The sequence below is a fragment of the Neomonachus schauinslandi genome, chromosome 9 (assembly GCF_002201575.2).
Source record: "Neomonachus schauinslandi chromosome 9, ASM220157v2, whole genome shotgun sequence".
Classification (NCBI taxonomy): Eukaryota; Metazoa; Chordata; class Mammalia; order Carnivora; family Phocidae; genus Neomonachus; species Neomonachus schauinslandi.
In genome coordinates, this window is record NC_058411.1 from 60,999,430 (window position 1) to 61,022,526 (window position 23,097).

At 35.8% G+C, this 23,097-nt stretch overlaps 1 protein-coding gene across 5 annotated transcripts in view; it reads left to right on the forward strand.

Moving 5' to 3' along the window:
- Positions 1-23,097, forward strand: part of BAZ1A (bromodomain adjacent to zinc finger domain 1A) — a 94,510-nt gene that overhangs the window by 53,284 nt on the left and 18,129 nt on the right. For 4 of the 5 annotated variants that reach the window (XM_021695767.2, XM_044918430.1, XM_021695769.2 and 1 more), the window contains 12 exons: positions 613-747; positions 1,736-1,835; positions 2,525-2,691; positions 5,554-5,649; positions 6,306-6,444; positions 7,782-7,928; positions 12,963-13,058; positions 13,185-13,409; positions 14,343-14,508; positions 14,771-14,884; positions 18,079-18,203; positions 21,378-21,974. In XM_021695767.2, the coding sequence (XP_021551442.1) occupies positions 613-747; positions 1,736-1,835; positions 2,525-2,691; positions 5,554-5,649; positions 6,306-6,444; positions 7,782-7,928; positions 12,963-13,058; positions 13,185-13,409; positions 14,343-14,508; positions 14,771-14,884; positions 18,079-18,203; positions 21,378-21,974 (2,107 nt within the window). The remainder of the gene's footprint in view (positions 1-612; positions 748-1,735; positions 1,836-2,524; positions 2,692-5,553; positions 5,650-6,305; positions 6,445-7,781; positions 7,929-12,962; positions 13,059-13,184; positions 13,410-14,342; positions 14,509-14,770; positions 14,885-18,078; positions 18,204-21,377; positions 21,975-23,097) is intronic. The other variant, XM_021695766.1, reaches the window with a different exon arrangement.

Sequence of the window (23,097 nt, forward strand, 5' to 3'; positions counted from 1 at the left end):
AAAAAAAAAAAAAAAAAAAAAAAAAAAAAAAAAAAAAAAAAAAAAGAGATTCTTAACTCTTGGAAGCAAACTGAGGGTTGCTGAAGGGGGAGGAGTGGGGAATGGGGTACTTGGGTGAACAGGAATGACAGAGGGCACTTGATGTAGTGAGCACTGGGTGTTATCTGCAACTGACGAATCAGTATATTTTACCCCTAAAACTAAAAAACAACAACAACAACAACAAAAAAAAACAGGGACATCTGGATTGGTCAGTTGGTTAAGTGGCTGCCTTCAGCTCAGGTCATGATCCCAGAGTCCTGGTGTCAAGTCCCACATGGGCCTCCTTGCTCAGCGGGAGCCTACATCTCCCTCTCCCTCTGCCTGCCGCTCCCCCTGCTTGTTCTCTCTGTCTCTCTGATAAATAAATAAAAACCTTTTAAAAAAATAAAAACCATAAGGGAGAGAAAATTTTAAAATGTGTGTTACTGTTTATTAACACATGAAATTCTAATGTTTTTGACCTTGTCTTTCACAGCAGTCCTATGACATTTTAGAGCACATCTATGTATGGTTTCCTAATGGTGTTATTACTGTACCTTATGTCTTTTTTTTTTTTTTTTTTTTATGAAGGCGTCATCTCTTTCAACATATAAAATAGCGGAACAAGATTTTTCTTACTTCTTCCCTGATGATCCACCCACATTTATCTTTAGTCCTACTAACAGAAGAAGAGGAAGACCTCCCAAACGAGTATCTATTAGTCAGGTAAGTAGAGAATGGTAAAAACTACATTGTAGCTCTTAATAAAACTGTTCAAGGGCACCTGGGTGGCTCAGTTGGTTAAGCGACTGCCTTCGGCTCAGGTCATGATCCTGGAGTCCCGGGATCGAGTCCCGCATCAGGCTCCCTGCTCAGCAGGGAGTCTGCTTCTCCCTCTGACCCTCCCCCCTCTTATGCTCTCTCTATCTCATTGTCTCTCTCAAATAAATAAATAAAATCTTTAAAAAAAAAAAAAAAAAAAACTTCAAAATTAAGAGCAGTGTTTGGCTCCCCTCCTGCACATAGCCTTAGGAAGGAATACATTCCTTTGTATACAATGTGTGTACTGTATGTTGATAACTACTTAGCAGTGAGGCTTGTAGAAGTTTCAAGTGTGAATTAGACATAGCTTTAATGCCACAGGGATTTTATACCAAAGTGGAAGCAAGCATATAAGCAGTTACTGAAATGTAAAGCAGGAGAAATACAGAGGATAAATTATGGGATTGAAACGTGAAGAACATTTAAAAGATAAAAGATAATAAAAATATCATACTAAGCAGGTTATTACAGACCATTATTCTCCCAAGAAATAGAGTAAAAAAATCTTTTGGCATTATTTAACATTGACCATAAGAACTCTCTTGACATGCACCTCTTTCACATTTGATGTCTACACCATTTAGTTTATAAGGTAACTTGGAAAATTTTGTTTTTCTAATGCATATTTCTAAGGCTCTCCTTGTAGATCACTGGTGGTTTTTCCTAGGAGGTTTTTGTACTAATTTGTAGAGCTGTAGAACTAACTCATATTCTCTATGTTACTATGATTAAAGTTATTAAAAGTTCAATTATGCTTAGAATAAAACCTTATTGTATAAAGAAAGTATACTTGATGGGTTTTAAAATTTTTATGACTGTAAAAACAAGGCTGACCATCAGTTTGTAAAAGTTGTGGTGTTCTACAGCTTTAGTTTCTTGGCTTGTTTTTTAGGAGGACAGCGTTGCTAATAAACAGACTATTGCAGGTTATAGGAACAAAGCTATTAAAGAAAGAGACAAACTTTTGAAACAAGAAGAAATGAAGTCACTGGGTGAGTTTAACATTCTCTCCAAAAACTGTTTACGTACAGGAAAGACTATTTCTCTGTGCTTGGTAGGGAGTGTTTCTGAAATGACATATTTCTTTAATTTGGGTGTTTTTTTTAGCATAAATAGTTTTCTCCCCTCAGGTATCTATAGATTTTTATGATAAATGAGACCTGTGTTCATCTCTTAAAGCAGTATTTCAAGGTATAGCATATCCCCTCTTAAACCAACCTAATGCTAGATTAAGCACAAGTTGGAGTTTCTATGGCTTACAGACTGTTTGGGGCCATTTGTTTGATTCACACAGCTTTATAAAATATTGCTTTCCAGATTTGACTATATATATGAATCACTTGGGAATCCTTTGAAGATTCTAAATTAGTAGGTCTGTGTGGGAGAAGAGATTCTGCATTTCTAACAAAGTGATGCTTTGCTACTGGTCTTAGGACCACACTTCGAGTAGCAGGGCTTTGAAAGGCAGGTATATGTTTGTCCCAGTGCAGTAGTTTGTCTTAAACCCAGCCAACTTGCTTTCCCATTTTAATCACCTGCTGGCTTCCTCCAGCAATTTACAACCCCTGTGAGTCTCTACCGATCACATTTAACCATAAAATATTTCAGGGATTCTTTTTTTACATTAAAAAATGTGTTGTTTTCTGTCTGTGAACAGTTCTAAGTTTGATCTTCTCCACAGCTTTTGAAAAAGCTAAATTAAAAAGAGAAAAAGCAGATGCCCTAGAAGCAAAGAAAAAAGAAAAGGAAGATAAAGAGAAAAAGAAGGAAGAATTGAAGAAAATTGTTGAAGAAGAGAGACTGAAGAAAAAAGAGGAAAAAGAGAGACTTAAAATAGAAAGGGAAAAGGTATTCATTCAAGTATATTAGCTATGCTCTCTATATAAAAAATAGTATGATTTACATATTTAAATTCATGGGGGACATCTGGGTGGCTCAGTCAGTTAAGTGTCTGCCTTCAGCTCGGGTCATGATCCCAGGGTCCTGGGATCGAGTCCCGCGTTAGGCTCCCTACCTAGTAGGGAGCCTGCTTCTCCCTCTGCCTGCTGCCCCCCCGCTTGTGCTCTCTTTCTCTCTCTCTCTCTCTCTGATGAGTAAATAAATGATATCTTTAGGGAAAAAATAAATAAATAAATTCATGGTTAATTTTCAAATGCTTTTACCACTTTGATTGACATTTCCAGTTGTATAGAGCACTGATAAACAGTTATTGGTTTATCTCTCTTTTGCTTTGGAAAATTTAATGAATAATTTAAGGTTCAGCATATATATACATGCCTTTACACCCCAAAGCCTCTTAAGTACAATTCGTTTTTTTTATTCTGTTCCGTTAGCCAACATATATCATTAGTTTTTGATGTAGTGTTCAAAACTTCATTAGTTGCATATAACATCCAGTGCTCATCAATTCTAAAGTTGATTTTCTTCATTATTTAGACTTCCAAATTTAGGGAAGATGATATGCATAAAACTCGCAGAAGTAAAATATATAATTAGAAAAATACAATAAAATCTACAAATAACAAGAATTATTAGTGTTTTTGTGGGTTTTTTTAAGATTTATTTATTTGACATAGAGAGACACAGCAAGAGAGGGAACACAAGCAGGGGGAGTGGGAGAGGGAGAAGCAGGCTCCCCGCCGAGCAGGGAGCCCGATACGGGGCTCGATCCCAGGACCATGAGATCATGACCTAAGCCAAAGGCAGACACTTAATGACTGAGCCACCCAGGCGCCCCAAGAATTATTGGTGTTCTTATTCTCCTTGAAGAATAAAGTATCTGTAAAAATAGGTTTTTCAGCAAATCTTTTATTACAATCTTTAGTGGTAGATATTCTTTAGAGAATTCTGTAGCTGGCTTTCTCCAGAGTCAGTAAGTGTCATTGGTTTTCTGGGCTATTCACAAGTAGCCCTAGCTAATCCTTTTACACCCTGTGCTCATTTAAATTGCCTGTAGTTTCGGGCGCCTGGGTGGCTCAGTTGGTTAAGCGACTGCCTTCAGCTCAGGTCATGATCCCAGGGTCCTGGGATCGAGTCCCGCATCGGGCTCCCTGCTCTGCGGGGAGCCTGCTTCTCCCTCTCCCACTCCCCCTGCTTGTGTTCCCTCTCTCGCTGTGTCTCTCTCTGTCAAATAAATAAATTTAAAAAAATAAAATAAAAAAAATAAATTGCCTGTAGTTTCTTGAACTATTTCAAATAGGCCATTGGGATGGGGGTGGAGGTATCTAACACATGTACACTCCAGAAAATGTAGAGGACAAGAAAACCACTTGTAATCTAAATGTGGTAACATTTAGAGATAGCATTTTTTTTTAAGATTTTATTTATTTGAGGGAGACAGAGAATCTCAAGCAGACTCCCCACTGAGAGTGGAGCCCAGCTAGGGACTCATTCTGAGGATGCTGAGATCATGACCTGAGCCAAAACCAAGAGTCAGATGCTTAACCAACTGCGCCACCCAGGCGCCCCTAATTTATTTCTAATCTTTATTCTGGGCCTTAAAAAAGAGATGTAGCATTTATAATTTTGTAATTTTTTTTGTTTTGTTTAACATTATTGAAATAGTCCTTCATGTTATTAAGTAATAAGTAAAGTCGGATTTTTAGTGACTGCATAATAGTTAATCAAATAGATACAGGTAAGTGCTTTATAATTTTTTGCTCATAAATAATGATACCCTGTTCAAATTTATGAATAAAATTCTTTACTGGTTTTGGATTATGTCCCTGGATAAATTTATAGGAAGTGGAGTAATAGGTCAAAGGCTAGGAACATTTTTAAAAACTTTCTTTACACATATGTAAGTATATGTTTGCTAAACGTGCTTATTTACACTCTTAGCAATAGTGAATGAGAATACCCATCTTATTACATGCTACAAGAATTATTTGGGGCAGGGAGGGAAGACTTCTGTAGCAGACTACTTAAAGCACAATTAAGTTCTGTAACTATCGTTTTATGTTGAAAATTGGTAAGTGCCCATCTGTTACCACCAGTGGTCCTAAATTTCAAAGGAAGAGTATAAGATTAATGTATGTTAAACATTTATTGGAAAATAATTATAAACTATAATAAATATAAAATATTTTACTTACACTCTGCTTTATTGGAGACGTTTTAGGGTCATTATTTATCTTCCAGTGTCAAATACCAGAACCAAGAAGTAAGTGTATCAAAAGACCAAGTGAGCAAGAGGAGTGGCCTGGATTGAAAGAGAAAGAAATCCACCAACTGTGTTCTGATATTTCTTTTACTTACTGGTCCCTCTGTCCCTAGGTTGTTAGGTTTAAATGAATCTTAAAAATAACAACTATATGACAAATATAGGGGGAGGTTTTATTTTAGGTACTCTAATAATTTGTTACTTTACTTTGTCAAGATTTAATTGATTTGAAATAGGAGAGCCCCTATAGGCAGGGTCAAATTGAATTAATATTTATCCATGGGCTGTTATGTATGAGACATTTTCCATCTTTGTAGCAGTAGTGTTAGGCAAGCATTGTTTTGATCAGTGATTCTAATACTTTAGCATGCATCAAAATCACCAGAAAGACTTACTAAAACATCAACTGCTGGATCTCAACCTGAGAGTTCCTTGTTCAGTAGGTCCGGGTTAGGGCCCAAATATTTGTAATTCTTACAAGTTCCCAGGTGATGCTGATGTTGCCTTATAAAATTCTTATAAAAAATTTTATTAACCTTTTGTTTTAGGAAAGAGAAAAATTACGTGAAGAAAAGCGAAAATATATGGAATACTTAAAACAGTGGAGTAAACCTAGAGAAGATATGGAATGTGACGATCTTAAGGTATAAGTTTGTTATGTGATGTTTCACACCTATGCTCTATGTGCCCTATGTGGCTTTGCTGATGAAATTTTTCTTCTTAATAGTGGCTTCATATTTAACTAAGAGGAAATAGCCAATTAAGCAAATGCTATAATTAGAGTTCCAAAGCAGCACTGTTAGTATTTTATGACAGACTTTGAAAAGACTCTCATTCTGCAGACATAATTGGTCATTTGTATGATCGTTGATAATCCAGTATTATCATTCATCTCAGTTTGTATGGAACCACTTCTAAGTTCAACAGATGGATTAATTCTATTCCATATCCTAAGGAGATCCTGCATTGAAGATAATATTGATGCAGCTAATGCCTTGATCTCAGAATCTAGGTTAAAAGTCCCTCTTAACTAGAAAATGTAGTCAGAAGTATACATCAGCCCAAAGTTGTTCTTAGTTCGATAAAGAAAAAAGTCCCTAGTGATTGTAATTTAGTAAAGCTGGAATAAGGCCAAGACATCTATAATTTTAAAAGTTCCAAAGGTGATTGTGATAAACATCCAGGGTTGAAAACCACTAGTCTGCCTGAAATAAATCTTATTCAACAAAGTGTACGTATATACCTTTTACAGTTTTCTGTACTTGGTTCAAATAGTTATATAAATTGTTTAATCTTTCAGGAACTTCCAGAACCAACTCCAGTGAAGACTAGACTACCTCCTGAAATCTTCGGTGATGCTCTGATGGTTTTGGAGTTTCTTAATGCTTTTGGGGAACTTTTTGATCTTCAAGATGAGTTTCCTGAGGGAGTAACCCTAGGCAAGTGCTATTGCTGTGTTAATAGTTCACCCTAATATTAGTGGTTTAAAACAAAAAGTTAGTATCTCTCAGAGTTCTGTAGAGTCACTGGACCTAACTGTCCAGCCCTTTTTTGGGGTCTCTCATGTGGTTACAGGAAGTGGCTGGGACTGGAGTCATCTGAAGGCTTACCTGATTGGATGTTCAAGATGGCTTCCTCACAAAAAAAAAAAAAATTAAAATTAAAAAATTAAAAATAAAATTAGAAAAGATGGCTTCCTCACACACATGCCTGGTGCCTCAGTGCTCCTCCATGTGGCATCCCACCCCATCAGGGTAGCCTATACTACTTTTGTGGCAGCTAAGGGCTCCAAGAAGAAGAGGACAGAAACTGCCAGCCTTCTTAAAGGCTAGGCTTGGAACTGGCAAGCCTTACTTCTGTCATATTCCATTGGTCAGGTCTGCTCGGTAAATTTAAGGGAGTGAAGGAATAGATTCCTCTTCTTGAAGGTGTCATGGTTTATGTAAGTGCGGGAAAGGAAGGAATTGACATCAGCTGAATTTAGAGACAAGTTACTGCCAACCTCTAATTTGTGATTCTGCATTGACTCCATACTTTTACTTTGTATAAACATTATAAGAACTACATTAATTGAGAAGGGCTTTGGATCTCATTTTGGATTTTTAATTGTCAAATAGCAAAATAATTTTCTTAAAATCAAAATAAAGACCCTCAAAGACAGAATTATAATATCACTGTTATTTTAATAAAAGTGTACTCTTCAGGAGGGGGCTTTCACATTCCTTCAGTTTCTCTTTATGAGCTGGGTTAGGCATGAATCATTGTGCCTTACAGATCAAGAAGGTCTAGACAGTGCTGGTTTAGGTAAGATAAATTAGATAACATTTATGATTTGGATACAATATTAAGATTATACCTCATACTTATGATTACCTCTCCTATGCGGTAAACATTAATGTCCCACATAGCTCTTGAGAACAATGGAGCAACAATAACAAATCTTTGAGTTGTTATTCATATTAGAATAAAATGATAATTTTTAACATGTGCCTTAATTACACCTGAAATTTAAACTTAAAAGGAAATACGGTATTGATCTGCTGAGGCTAATTTGACTTTCTTGAATGTAGTGATTTTGGCTTATGATTTTATTGTATTTTATTATAATCATTATAAATCGTTTTTTGATTTTGCCTTGGATAATACTCTACTTTGATAAATGGACACTTAAAATAATTACACAGGCTGTTGTTTGATTAAAATGTTTATTCCAATGGAGTTGTTTTTTCAGTACATGAACAGAACTTTAAATTCATTTTAAACATTTTATTCACAGAAGTGTTAGAGGAAGCTCTTGTAGGAAATGACAGTGAAGGCCCACTATGTGAATTGCTTTTTTTCTTCCTGACTGCCATCTTCCAGGCGATAGCTGAAGAGGAAGAAGAAGTAGCCAAAGAGCAAATAACGGATGCTGACACCAAAGGTCAGAATTCAGTGTTATTGCTGATTGATAGTAGCTTTGTAGCTTTGGAACTGATTTTTGAAGGTTATCTGAAAATTAACGTCACTTTTACAATTATAAAATATAGCTGTTCAAGTCCCCCAGTTCTTGAGTCATATATGAACAATACATTATCAGTTGTTTTATAAAAATTTTGGTTTAATGTACTGCTTCTGATGACCTTTACAATATCTACTCTCCCCCCCCAAATCTATCTTGCTTTTTATTCCTTTAGATTTCTCCTATGATTTAGGAACATTACAGATGTCATTGACCAGTATCTAATTCCAAGAGAGTCTGCTAAATGGCACTGATTTTTTTTTTTTTGCCCCCACCTAAGGAAATACTTTAATAATTGTTACCAATACTTAAACTGAAAATACTCTTGTTGATTTCATTTGAGATGTGACAGTTTATAGATCAGAGTCAAGTAAAATTTAATTTTTTTATTTCACCAGCACTTTGAGCTAGAAATTTTGCTCTTTAAATTCTGTGCACTTAAATATCTAAAGTCAGTGTGTGTGTACATATTAACGTAGGAATAATTCTTGGAGAAAACCTTTTTTGTTTAGGACTTACCTTAATCAGAGGAATTGTTAAGCATGTGTAGTAAAAGATTGATTTGGCTTCCTGAATTTATACTCTCTGTGAACTTTGTCACATTAGAGATTTAGGATCAGAAGCCTTATTAAACAATACTTCAGTGTATTGCATAAAAATTCACAATAAGAAATAACTTTTGGGAGACATTTTGTTAGCAGTCTCGATACAAAAAGATGTGACATTCTTGCATTCAGATAGTATTGTTGACCTTAGGTAATTTGAGTTCATTTTTTTTCTGCCTGGTCCCTGAAGCAACAGGATAATGATAAGTATGCATCTGATGTTGGTTTTCTTTATATTTTACAGCCTGAGTTCAAACAAAATATATTCTTGAGTGCTAATCACCATAGGTCCCTTATCAAGGTCATTTTAACAGCATTGTCCATTTTGTCATCTCAGATGACTTAGTCCATAAAATGAGACTACTAAAGGGAAGATGGAAGGGCAAACCATTTATAAAAGTCTAAAGATTTTCTAAGATAGCAAGTACCAGCACTAAAGATGGATTATCTAAGACAGAAAATGTGGCAAATATTCATTCTTTTAGCCATTAGATTGTCTTAATGACCAATAACATCACAGGGTTATGAACCAAATTCAGACCTTAATGTAAGACATAAATCTGTGTTTAATTCAGGATTTGAAGCAAATGAATTTTGTAGTTTTGTACAGATGACAGAAAGTGGGGTGACAGGGAAATTATGTTGGAAAATCAGCTAGTGTAAAGAAAATATATGTGTACTGGTGTTTGTATTGCCATTGTATTTTCCTTTCATGATTGATCTGTAATTTTTATAGCTCTAATCCTGTAAAGGACCAATCTATGCATACTAATACAAGGTCTACCTCTGAATAAGTATTGGTCATTAAATAAAAGTTTTAATGCTCCTTTGAAGATATTTATTTAAATGTTAAGGGGAAAAAATATGCTTTGGAGTTTTTCTACCTTCTCCACTTCCCTGTTGTATTGACTACATTTTTTTTTTTTTAAGATTTTATTTATTTATTTGACAGAGACAGAGATAGCGAGAGCAGGAACACAAGCAGGGGGAGTGGGAGAGGGAGAAGCAGGCTTCCCGCCGAGTAGGGAGCCCGATGCGGGGCTCGATCCCAGGACCCTGGGATCATGACCTGAGCCGAAGGCAGATGCTTAACGACTGAGCCACCCAGGTGCTCCTGTATTGACTACATTTTACATAATTATTTCAGTTACAGTAAGGATCCTAGACTATTCTCCCAGGTTACTTTACCCATGTTTTCCTAGCTCTGTAACAAAAAAGCTTTCCCACAGTTCTTTCTGAAAGCAAGTGATGTAAGACATTATATATATATAATTTCATTTAATGGTCACATCATCCTTGTGGCATAGATAGGTATAGTAAATTGGTAGATTATTAATACTTATTTTCTGCCTTTACTTATAAAAAAACTTAAACTTACGGAGTTTAATTAACTTGCCCAAAGAAACATGGCTAATAAAAAAAGTGATGGGATACAGACTCAGGTAGTCTGCTCTGGAGCCTCATACTGGCTATGCTATATTACCTCATAATATGGCAAAGATGTTGAAAATTTGAATATTTGTTTCCCTAACATTGCCTATAAAATTATCCATCTTCAGGAAGATCTAAAATCTTTGGCCTTTGGTCTCCCTTTTTTTATATCAAATCTTGGAAATTTGGACCAAGAATTTTTTAAATCTTAGATTAAAAATTTCAGTTCCTCTCTTCAGTCTTATATCATGAGCTTAAAAGCCCTTCAAAGTATAGGAAGAAGAGTATCCTTACATAGCATAGTTTTGTGTATTTGCTAAAATATCATTGTTTAGTGTTGAAATTGTAGATTCTAGGTTACTGTGATGATAAATGTAACTTTCAGATAATCATAACATACAGTTCAGCTATACAGGTGACCCTTGAAGAACACAGGGGTTAGGAATGCCAACCCTCCCCACCCCCAGCCAAAAATCCATGTATAACTTTTGACTCCCCCAAAACTTAACTATTAGCAGCCTACTGTTGACTGGCAGCCTTACTGATAATAAAAACAGTCAAATACCACATATTTTATATGTTATATATATTATATGCTATATTCTTACAATACAGTACGCTAGAGAAAAGAAGATGTTATAGAGAAAATACATTTACAGTACTGTATTGTAAAAAAAAAAAAACTACTTATAGGGGCTCCTGGGTGGTTCAGTCAGTTAAGCCTCCAACTCTTGGTTTCAGCTCAGGTCATGATCTCAGGGTCATGAGATCAAGCCCCGTATCGGGCGCCGCACCGAGCATGGAGTCGGCTTGAGATTCTCTCCGTCTCCCTCTGCCCCTCCCCCTGCTTGCTCTCTAAATCTCTCTCTCTCAAATAAATAAATACAAAAAATCTTTTTTAAAAAATCTACTTATAAGTGGTCCCACACAGTTCAAACGTGTTGTTCAAGAGTCAACTGTATTCTCTTGGTATGATGTACCCAAGTGACTGTCTCTAAGCAAATCCTAGAGTAATAATACAGTTTCTTGAGAGTGCCATTTGGTAGATAATTGAGTTAAAGAATACATATTTTGGGGCGCCTGGGTGGCTCAGTCGTTAGGTGTCTGCCTTCGGCTCAGGTCATGATCCCAGGGTCCTGGGATCGAGCCCTGCATAGGGCTCCCTGCTTGGTGGAAAGCCTGCTTCTCCCTCTCCCACTCCCCCTGCTTGTGTTCCCTCTCTCACTGTGTCTCTCTGTCAAATAAATGAATAAAATCTATTAAAAAAATACATATTTTAACATGGTACTTGACAATTAAACAATTAAAAGTAAACTCATTTTGTTGGTTGTCCATTTCCTAAGGCCTTTATAACTTTGTCCTAGGAAGTTAAAAGTTACTACAGATAAAATAGGTTGAATGTGGTGATTGGTGCAAAGGAAAAGGACCAGTCCACTTTTACAGTTCTGTAACTAAGACTGGTGTTAATTTTAGAGTGCCTATTAATTTTCTGTGGCTTTCCATGTAAAATGAAAATTGAGGAAGTTTTAGCTCTAGTATTTCCATGGTAAGAAGGAATATAATGTCTTGCATTTGGACTGGATTCAGGGCCTGGTAGGAATAACTTCTGCATATATGCAGTGTTCAGTCAGATAACTTCTGTGTGGTAGTGTTTATGCTTTAACTGCTATGAAATTGTCAATGATTGTAATCAGACATGATCCCAGAGCTGCCTTTTTCCTTTTAGTAAAGGACAGTAGATCTTTTCTCTGAGGTTCATTTTGTCAGCTTGTGAACTTTCAGAAGGGAAACATAGTAGAAGGTTAAGGAACCACAGAACCAGTTTCGCCCAGCGATTTTCCAGCTCTAATCCATGGAGTACTGTGAGTTGTAAAGGAATTCCTTGGTGCCACTGCAGGAGAATTGGAAAGATGAATGGGCAGGATTATCATCTCCATATCCCACTGAACAAAGGGAACTTTTATCTCTTTTGTATTGGACTCCCAAGACACATTTGAAGAATTTAAAAACTGCTGATCGAGACTCACTCCTTTAAGAAAAATGAAGCCAATTAAGTGATTTGTCTGAAGGCTGCACAACTAGGAACTAGGGGCCTGGCAGTGCTGAGACTAGAATATATATTATCTGACTCAGTCTGAAGTTATGCCCACCATCCTATGATATAACAAGAGGTTTTTTTGTAAGCTCAAAGTTTTTTCATAGTTGACACTTTAATTTTTTTTATCATCTATGTGTTATAATTAGGAATAATTACATATGCTAATGCTTTAAATACAATTTGTGCCAGTAGATTTACTCTGTAGTCTTGTTTGTAAGCTAGGCATGATTTTCAGAGTTAAAAAGCAACTTACTTAGAAAATGCAGGGTAATCTTCCTGTTGTTTCTTAGATTGGAGAGTTTTCAAAGTAAAAACAGGAACTTTCAGTGAAGAGGATAAATCAGTGGTTAAGAGACAGCTATCTTTAAGTTGTTTTAGTTCTTTTTCTGTGTTGGTTTTGTGATGATTATAACCCTATTTTGTTATGATTCAATCTTAAAATATTTATAAAAGATTGGGGATCTTCAAATAGATTCTCATTTTCAAAATAGACTTTTCTAAAGTTATATCGAGTGAGATTTGTTTTTAAAAGTGCATTTTACCATTTTGGGGGGAATGTGTATGTGCATCTTGTTGGTAACTTGGAAATTGTCTTCTGTGTTAACTAAGGAAAATATGAGTGTGCAGTACATGTCTTGGGATTCATAGTTCGAGGTGGACACTAGGCAGAATGTGAATGATGCTTGTCGTACCTAGTGTTGGTTCTTTTGCGGTTCCTGAATGTTAAGCTGTTTGCTGTTTCTTTCGTCATTTTAGAAGGGCGTTATTCCCAAATATTCCAGTTTTGATTTGCACTAGAATAAAGTATTTATTTCCTTAAAGATTTAACAGAGGCTTTGGATGAAGATGCAGACCCCACAAAATCTGCACTGTCTGCAGTTGCATCTCTGGCAGCTGCGTGGCCGCAGTTGCACCAGGGTATGTGTGGGTTTTATTTTGGTTTTGTTTGGCTTTTTATTTTTAATTTTACAAAGGTACATTTTACATTGCTGAGGATTTATGGCTTATATTCTAAATGACAATTTCATTTCTTAACAACTATAGGCTGCAGTTTGAAAAGCTTGGATCTTGATAGCTGCACTCTTTCTGAAATCCTCAGACTGCACATCTTAGCTTCAGGTGCTGATGTAACATCAGCAAATGCAAAGTACAGATATCAAAAGCGAGGAGGATTTGACGCTACAGATGACGCCTGTATGGAGCTTCGTTTGAGCAATCCCAGTCTAGTGAAGAAACTGGCAAGCACTTCAGTGTATGATTTGACACCAGGTAAACTTTGCAAGTTGGAATTTGGATAACCTGCCCACTTCCTCCCCTCTTCTATCTCTTGAGCCCAGAAAACTAGGTCCTGATGAGAAATTTTAGATGATAGCAGTGTTAAAAGAGAAGGAGAACCGTCCTTAAAAAAAATGTTGGAATACAAATAGTGACCCAAATGGAGACTACTGTTGTTATTCATATTGGCTCTGTTTCTGATTTTCTTTTCTTTTTCAACTGGATTTTCTATTACTTTAAAATTCTGTGGTTAATCTACTAAATTTAGAAGGATAAGTGAGAATTAGCTAGCTTTCTTATTCATCAGTGTATCAGAAATCTAAGCTGTAGCTGCTAAATTCTAACATATGCTTAAATAGTGTTTGAGGTATAAGAAATGGTATATAAAGTTAAGATGAAGTTACTTTTCACTTCCTTTTTTAAATAAAAAATTACAATGCACAAATACGTAGAGCTTACTTTAATATGCTTGTTTAAGAGGACATATAATAAAAGTAGAGTGCCTTCATTCCAACATTCACAGTTTTTATAATTTATAGTAGTGTTTTTGTGCAGTATTTTCAGAGTAGTGATTTGCCTCTTGCCATTTTTTTAATTCATATGGTAATAATTTAGTTTTTATTTGAACTTCGTAAGTGAGCCTAAAAATTAAAACTTGAAAAGAATTCTTTGTCATTAGAAAATTTTTCATGTCTATTTAACTGGTCTATATGGTAGTTACTTGTATTTGAAATGCCTGTATGTCACATATCTGTTAATTTGGATTCAGAGGTGCTTCTTTCTGAAGACATGCCATTGGCATGTTTGATCTTGAGACTTTTACCTATTCTTTATTAAGCATTTTCACATTGAGCCACAAATTAAGATTTTTCAAACAACTCCTTTTTGTCATTGATGATACAGAAGTTATTTACCAATTTTTGACAGGAGAAAAAATGAAGATACTTCATGCTCTCTGTGGGAAACTCCTGACCCTAGTTTCTACTAGGGATTTCATTGAAGATTACGTTGATATATTACGACAGGCAAAGCAGGAGTTCCGGGAGTTAAAAGCAGAACAACATCGGAAAGAGAGGGAAGAAGCAGCTGCTAGGTAAGAGATAATTATAGGCAGTTGTGCTAATGAAGGCTGTTTATTTCTTTGCATCTAAAACGATATTTCACATTGGGCTGTAATGTGATATTGGCTCACACTGACGTTTGATGGCTTAACTAAGAGGTTATGAATAAATTGCTACATTATAACTTGTGGTAACATTTAGAGCACTTTCCATAGTTTTATGATTAAAGCAATATGCCAGAAGTTTAAAGTATCTTCCATCAAGTAGACTATAATATTTTATGTTAACTTTCAGAATTCGTAAAAGGAAGGAAGAAAAACTGAAGGAACAAGAACAAAAAATGAAAGAGAAACAAGAGAAACTGAAGGAAGAGGAGCAGAGAAATTCAGCTGCAGATACATCTGTTGGGTATGGTTTGAATTACAGTGCTCATTGGGCTTTACATAAAGAATAAAAATTAGCACCTTAAACTCTAAAATGCTTTTCAAAAGTTTTAAAAACTAGTTTTCTAGTTTTTTTTATTTATAGGTACATAATAATTATACCAGTGGGCCTATGAAATTTACATATATACAGTTCTCAAGTATACATGTGTTATGTTAAAAAATACTTTCAGGGAATCTAGAATTCATTTTCTCATAGAATTAATGTTGTAAATGATAATTGCCCAGAAAACCTTTCAATAGGCTATTTTTAACCAGTAATACATTTCTAGCATTAATAGTGGTATCTCTCCCCTCCACCACCACCACCACCACCATCAGAGTTGTACACTGTTTTCACAAAGCTCCTCTGAGTTTAAAGAATAGGGATGAAATTGGAGGTCTTAATAGATGGCATTGGGAGAAGATGGAAGCACCTTAAAAGTAATTTAGTGACTGAAGTACTCTGTTGCATTTGAAAATATTTGGGATGAAAATTGGCTATGAAGACAAGTGGGAATTTTTGCATATTGTAGATGGCAAACCATATTCAAATTTTGCAGAAATAATTTTTTTATGAAATCTGCAAAGGAAGGTACTAAAAATCTCAGTATTCTGAAATTCGTATACTGACTTTTAGTTATACTTGCATATAAAAATACCTATTAGTCTTAAGGCCATAGGTCACAAACTTATAACAGCTGTTATTTTATATGGCCATCAACAATATTTTAAGAAATGGAATTTGGATAGCTTGGGAAAGTTAATCTGATACCTAAAGCATAAGCAATCAAAGAAAAAAATAGATAATTGGATTTCTTCAAAATTAAAAACTTTTGTGCTTTGAAGAACACTGTCAAGAAAGTAAAAAGACAACCCAGTGAATGGGAAAAAATATTTGCAAATCTTGTATCTAATGGTTTAATATGCAGAATATATAAAGAACTCATATAACTCAACAATAAAAGAACAACCCAATTAAAAAATGGGCAAAGGATTTTAATAGGCATTACTCCAAAGAAAATAGATATACAAGAAGCACATGAAAAGACACTCAACATCATTAGTAGTTAGGAAAATGCACATCGAAATCATGAGATATTACTTCACATTCGCTAGGATGGCTGTAATCCAATTAAGGGACAATAAGAAGTGTTGGTGAGAATCTGGAGAAACTGGAACTCTCATGTATTGCAAGTGGAGATGTAAAATGGTGCAGCTGCTTTGGATAAGTTTGGCAGTCTCTTAGACAATTAAACCCTTTGTTACCGTGTGATCCAGCAATTCCCCTCCTAGGTATATACTGAAGAGAATTAAGAGCATATGTTCAGGGACGCCTGGGTGGCTCAGTCATTAAACATCTGCCTCAGCTCAGGTCATGGGGGATCGAGTCTCATATCGGGCTCCTTGCTCAGTGAGGAGCCTGCTTCTCCCTCTCCCTCTGCTGCTCCCCCTGCTTGTGCTCTCTCTCTCTCTGACAAATAAATAAATAAAAATCTTTAAAAAAAAAAAAAAAGAGCATATGTTCACCCAAAAATGTATATACAAAAGTTCATAGCATCATTATTCTTAATAGCCAAAAAAAAAAAAAAAAAAATGATAATAACCCAAATGTCCATCAGTTGATGAATGGAGAAACAAAACGATATATTTCTTTGGTGGTATATCCATACAACACAGTGTTGTTCAGCAATAAAAAGGAATAGAATTCTGAAACATGCTACAATGTGGATAAACTTTGAAAACATTATTATGCTGAGTAAAAGAAGCCAGTCACAAAAGACCATGTATTGTATGATTCCATTTATATAAAAAGTCCCAAATGGGCAAATCCACAGCAAAAAGTAGATAAGTGGATAGCAGGGCAGTGGGGAAAAGGAAATGGAAAGTGACTTACTAATGGCTACGGGGTTTTTCTTTTGGGATGATGAAACTGTTCTGGAATTAGATAGGGGTAATGACTGCACAACCTTGTGAATATACTAAAAACCACTGAATTTGTACACTTTAAAATGGTGATTTTAGGATATCTGAGTTATAGCTCAATTTTCTTTTTACATCTTATAAACCTTTTCCAGTTCTATTGAAATATAATTGACTTCTAACACTATTAATCGTTTAGGGTGTACAACATAATGATTTGATATATGCATATGTTATGAAATAATTACAGTAAGTTTAGTTGCTATTCATTACCTCCTATAGTTACAGATTTTTTCCTTGTGATCTCTTAATTTTGAAAAAAGGAAAAATAAGCACGTTATAGATTCTCCCATTTCATATTTTTTTTATCCTCATCTAGCCTCACTCATAAATTATCTCTCCGTCTCCTAAACACATTTGAGTTTGCAAACCTCTGTTTGGATAAAGAACATAAATGGTGGAACTTATTTCAAGGTTAATTTGGACAGTATAATGAATTAGATAAAATATCCATCTTGTGTTCATTCAGCCTACTTACTATATCTGAAATTCACCTACTCTCCTCAACTATTTGTTTACTTTCTACTCTGAGCCAACCATCACCTCCCAGCCAGCTCCCTGGACTATTATAGTGGCCTCTTGTCTCCCCTCATCTACTTTCTCTCCCAGATCATTTTCCACATAGCAACCAAAGTGCTTTCTAATCCTATCATTTCCCTTTTCTAAACTCTTCTATTTTTTTCCCATTGCTTTTTGAATAACGCCCTACAAAGCCCTAGTATGATCTAACCCTGCCTTTTTCTCATCCATATCTTGGGTTACTTCTTTTTGTTTTATATTTTTCTCAAAATGATAAGCTGCTTCCTTTTCTCTTCAGCTCAGAGCCTTTGCACATGTTACCCCCTCTGCTAGAAAGGAGATTTCTTCTCACTTGCCACCTTACTCCTCCCCAGTCTCCCTAGTCTCACAGTTTAAATGTCACTCCTTCAAGCAAGGTTTTCTTGATCCTTGAGACTAGATTTGGTTCTTCTTGAAATGCTTTCATAGCAACTTGAACTTCTAATTTTTTAACAGTTATTACATACTTTAATTTTATAATTGTGTTATTACCTGTTTTCTCTGTGACAATATAAGCTCTCTCATCTTGTCCACTACTTCCTAAACATAATGGCTAGCACTTCATAGGCAGGCAATAAATATCTCATGAATGGAATTATATATTCATTAATGAAAATAATCTTTGTTTTTTTCCTTAAGGGAGGAAGAAAGAGAAGATTTTGATACTAGCACTGAGAGCAAAGAAATAGAGCAAAAGGAACTTGATCAAGATATAGTCACTGAAGATGAAGATGACCCAGGATCACATAAAAGAGGCAGAAGGGGTAATACAGAAATTTCTTAATGGCATGCCTGCTTGTTTTTAATTAATAAGGCACTTTATAATTCAGCTATCCTGAAATATGTATTAGGTTACTTCATTTGTGATTCCAAGGTGTGTTTGTTTTTTACTTTTATTTTTTTTAAGATTTTATTTATTTATGTGAGAGAGAGAATGAGAGAGAGAGAGAGCATGGCGGGGGGGTCAGAGGGAGAAGCAGACTCCCCGCCGAGGAGGGAGCCCGATGCGGGACTCGATCCTGGGACTCGAGGATCATGACCTGAGCCGAAGGCAGTTGCCCAACCAACTGGGCCACCCAGGCACCCGGTGTGTTTGTTTTTTAAATACCTAACTCGTAGCTGCGATAAGTTTTTTAAATGGTGACCATTTTGTTAAAAAATGCTGTTAGAAGTTACATTCAGTCTTTATTCTCATGTCAGTTATACTTGAGGGAGGAGCAACAATATTCATATTGTTTTTATAGGTCAGTTTCTCATAATTTCAACTTTTGATTGGGAAGTTTCATTGAGTTTTTGTATTTACTATTTTATATTAGGCCAAATAGAAATTTTTACTCTATAGCATACTCAACATGCATTAAATGCCTTTTAGATGCTAGAAATACAAAGGTCAGTAATGCTTATAATTGGTACCATATGGCTGAAAATGGAAATCAACTACCTTAGAATAATGAGTTGCTGGATCAAAGGGAATATATTTTTTGAAAGTTGTTGATACAAATTACTTCTGAAGATCTTTAACCATCTTCATTTGACAACTAGTGAAGGAGATTTTCAACTTTATTCTGTGCCTGTAATTTCGATAGTATCTTTTTTTTCCTACATTATTTGCTAAATAGTTATTATAAGTAGACAGAAAATTTTCTGTATTTCTGTATTTTGGAGGCTACATTTTCTGATTATAATGCAATTGATTTAGAAATCCAAACCAAAAGACCTCATTTGATTAGTTTTAAGACACTTCTAAGTAGTAGGTCAAAGTAGAAACCATAAATGGAAACGAGAAAATATTTAAAACTATACTGACAAAAAAACTAATCATAGTATAGATTAACACTTGTTGGATACAGTCCCTCAACTTAGAGGAAAATTTCTAGTTTTAATACATATTAGGAAAGAAGAAAAGCAAATTGAGCTAGGCATTCATTTAAGAAATTAGAGGTAGAAAACAGAATAATCCCTCCAGATAAAAGGAAACGATAGATACAAGCAGAAATTAATAGAAAGTAATAGAAGAGGACAACAAAGCCAAAACTTTATTCCTTGAAAAAGATACAAACTAGACAAACCTTTCTTGAAATTGATTTGGGGGCAGGGGGAGGGGAGTCACAATAAGGTTAAGACTCAAAAGGAAAGCAACATAACTACAGATAAAGTAGAAATTTAAAGATAAGGGGATAGCATATACAGTTTTATGGCAATTACTTTGAAAGTGGAGGCAAAAATAAACAAAATCCTAGAAAAATGCACATTAGAGAAATGGATTCATGAGAAAATTTAAAATGTGAATGGTCCTAAACCATTAGATCTTGAGTCAGTGTTAAAAGTCTTTCTACAAGGGCGCCTGGGTGGCTCAGTCAGCTAAGTGTCCAACTCTTGGTTTTGGCTCAGGTCATGATCTCAGGGTCATGAGATCGAGCCCTGTGTTGGGCTCTACGCTAGGCGTGGAGCCTGCTTAAGATTCTCTCCCTCTCCCTCTGCCCCTTCCCTGCTCTGCTCCCCCATTCTCTCTCTCTCTCTGAATTAAAAAAAAAAAATTCTTCCTACAAAGAAAACTTTAGTTCTAGACAACTTTATCGGTGAATTTTCCCAAATTTTAAAGCAGCAGATAATTCTAATCTTCTATAGACCCTTTCAAGAGGAAGAAATAGAAGAAATAACTCCTCAGCCATCTAAGCAATCTGACAGTGTTTAAAACGGGACAAGTTTAATTCTTCAACACATCATAAAAGGCCAGGCAGGGCACCAGGAATCCAGGCCCTTTCTGTCTTGTTTGTGCTGCCATCCTTAGGGTTTTGCTGCCATCCTCATGTTCCAAAATGATTTATCCCCATGGCTCCATTCTGGCTAGTTGAAAGAAGGAAAATAGAAAGAGGTACAACCCAGACGTTACATACAATGCTTCTACTCCCATCTCTTTGATCAGAAGTTTCTCATGGAGCCATACCTCCTGGGGAAACATTTCCTGCTGGGAAATGTCCTTCTTTTGAATTGCTAGGTACCCAACTAAGCATTAGGGGTTCTGTTACCTTAAATCAGTGGTCAGTAAACTACAACCCGTTGGCCAAATCTGCCCTGCCTGTTTTTATATAATCCAGTTAAACTGGTTTTTACATTTTTACGTTTTTAAATAGTTGGGGGAAAAAGAATGATATTTTGTAATATGAAAATTATATGAAATTCAGATTTCAGTGACCATAGTTTTAATTGAACCCAGCCATGCTTGTTCATTTACATATTGTCTATGGCTGCTTTCATGCTAGAGTGGCCCAGTTGAGCAGCTGTGACAGAAACCATATGGCCCCCAAAGCCTAAAAATATTTACTAGCTAGCCCTTTATAAAAGTTAGTTTGCTGACTCCTGCCTCTGGACTGAACATATGTTGCAGAAGGACAGACTCTGCCTCACTCTGCAATATAGAGATTGCAGTTTTTTGTGTGTCCCTTGTATTTAAGTGTACCAGTTTCTTACCAGCATAGTGTATTAATCTATTCAGGCTGCCATAAAAAAATACCGCAGACTGGGGGGCTTAAACAACAGAAATGTTTTCTCGCAGTTCTGGAGGCTGGAAGTCCAAGATCAAGGTACCAGCAGGGTTGATTTCTGGTGAGGCCTCAGCTTGCTGTAGCACCTTCTCGCTGTGTCCTCACACAGCCTTTCTCTGTGTCCACAGGTGAAGAGAGTGAGCACCCTGGTCTCTTTCTCTTCTTAAAAGGACACTGGTCCTGAATTAGGGTCCCACTCTTTGAGCTCATTTAACCTTAATTACCTCCTTAAGGGCCCTGTCTCCAAGTATGTCACACTGGGGTTTAGGATTTCAACCTATGAATTTTGGGGGCATTCAGTTTGGTACGTAAGACATAGTAACTTGGGATATTTTTGGATATTTTTCTGATGAAAATTTAAAATATGATGGTGATCAAATGTTTAAACTATAGGGAAAAGGGAACAAAATGGATTTAAAGAATGTACAAGACGAGAAGAGGTCAACTGTGTAACAAGAGAGCCTCTTACTGCTGATGAGGAAGAAGCTTTAAAACAGGAACATCAACAGAAAGAGAAAGAGCTCTTGGAAAAAATCCAAAGTGCCATAGCATGTACCAATATCTTTCCCTTGGGCCGAGACCGCATGTATAGGCGATATTGGATTTTCCCTTCTATTCCTGGATTATTTATTGAAGAGGATTATTCCGGTCTCACTGAAGACATGCTGTTGCCTAGACCTTCATCATTTCAGAATAGTGTACAGTCTCAAGATCCTCAGGTATCCACTAAAACTGGAGAGTCTTTGACGTCTGAATCTACCTCCAACATTGACCAAGGTCCATGTGATGATTCCCTGCAGCTGCCAAAACCAGTGCATAAGCCAAATCGGTGGTGCTTTTACAGTTCTTGTGAACAGCTAGACCAGCTGATCGAAGCTCTTAATTCTAGAGGACACAGAGAAAGTGCCTTAAAAGAAACTTTGTTGCAAGAGAAGAGCAGAATATGTGCACAGCTAGCCCATTTTTCTGAAGAGAAATTTCATTTTTCAGGTAAATTTTCATTGAAAACTGTTTCTTTTCTTTTGCTCTCCCCATAATCTCTGGTTCAGGTTTAAACATTTGTCAAACTTTTAGAACTATATTTAAAATACCTTCTCTTTCATTTGGACGGTGTTCTCAGTTTGCAAGTTAGAGAATGTTTACCAGTTAGAGAAACAAGTTTCTCTCTAGGATTTCACTGGGTTCCATTTGGATTATGAGGAATGCAATGTGCGAAGATCCATACTCTTCCTGCTCTCATTCCCCGATCAGTAGACTCAATACCCAAGGACTAAGGTTAACATTAGTTTTAGACATTCGACATGATAGTGAGAGTTCAGTCACTAGGGGTTAGGGTCCAGGGACAGGTTCCCTTAGTGATCACTTCTTTGGAGATTGGTTGCAAGGGCAGATCAGGTAGCCACATCTCCTATATGATGGCTGGTTCATTGATAACAGATAAGAGAAAGCAGTAAGGCGTTTTGGGGTTTAAGTTTTCATTATTACTAAAGATTCTCTAGGTAAAGAACTCTTAAATTTAGCGGCATATTGTCATGACTACTTCAGGATTAAAGTACTTGAGGATTAAAAACTGTAGATCACAATTCTTTATTTAACAGCTTTATTGAGATTTAGTTCATACACCATACAATTCACTCATTTGAAGTGTACAATTAAGTGGTTTTCATTATATTCATAGATGTGCAGCCATCACTGTCAATTTTAGAACATTTTTATCACCTCAAAAAGAAACCCCAAATTTGTTTTCTGTCTCTGTAAATTTCTTTGTCTGAACATTCTATATGAATGTGATCATATACTATATGGTCTTTTGTGACTGGCTTTCACTTAGCATAATGTTTTCAAGGTGCAACCAAGTTGTAGCACATATCAGTACTTCATACCTTTTTATAACCAAATAATGTTCCATTATATAGATATATAATACATTTTATTTAATCATATGTTAGTTGATGGGTGTTTCTGTTGTTTCCATATTTTGGCATTATGAATAATGCTGCTGTAAACATTTGCGTACAGGTTTTTGTCTCAACATAAGTTTTCATTTCTCTTGTGTGTATACCTAAGAGTGAAATTATTGGGTCATATGATAATTCTGTGTAATCATTTGAGG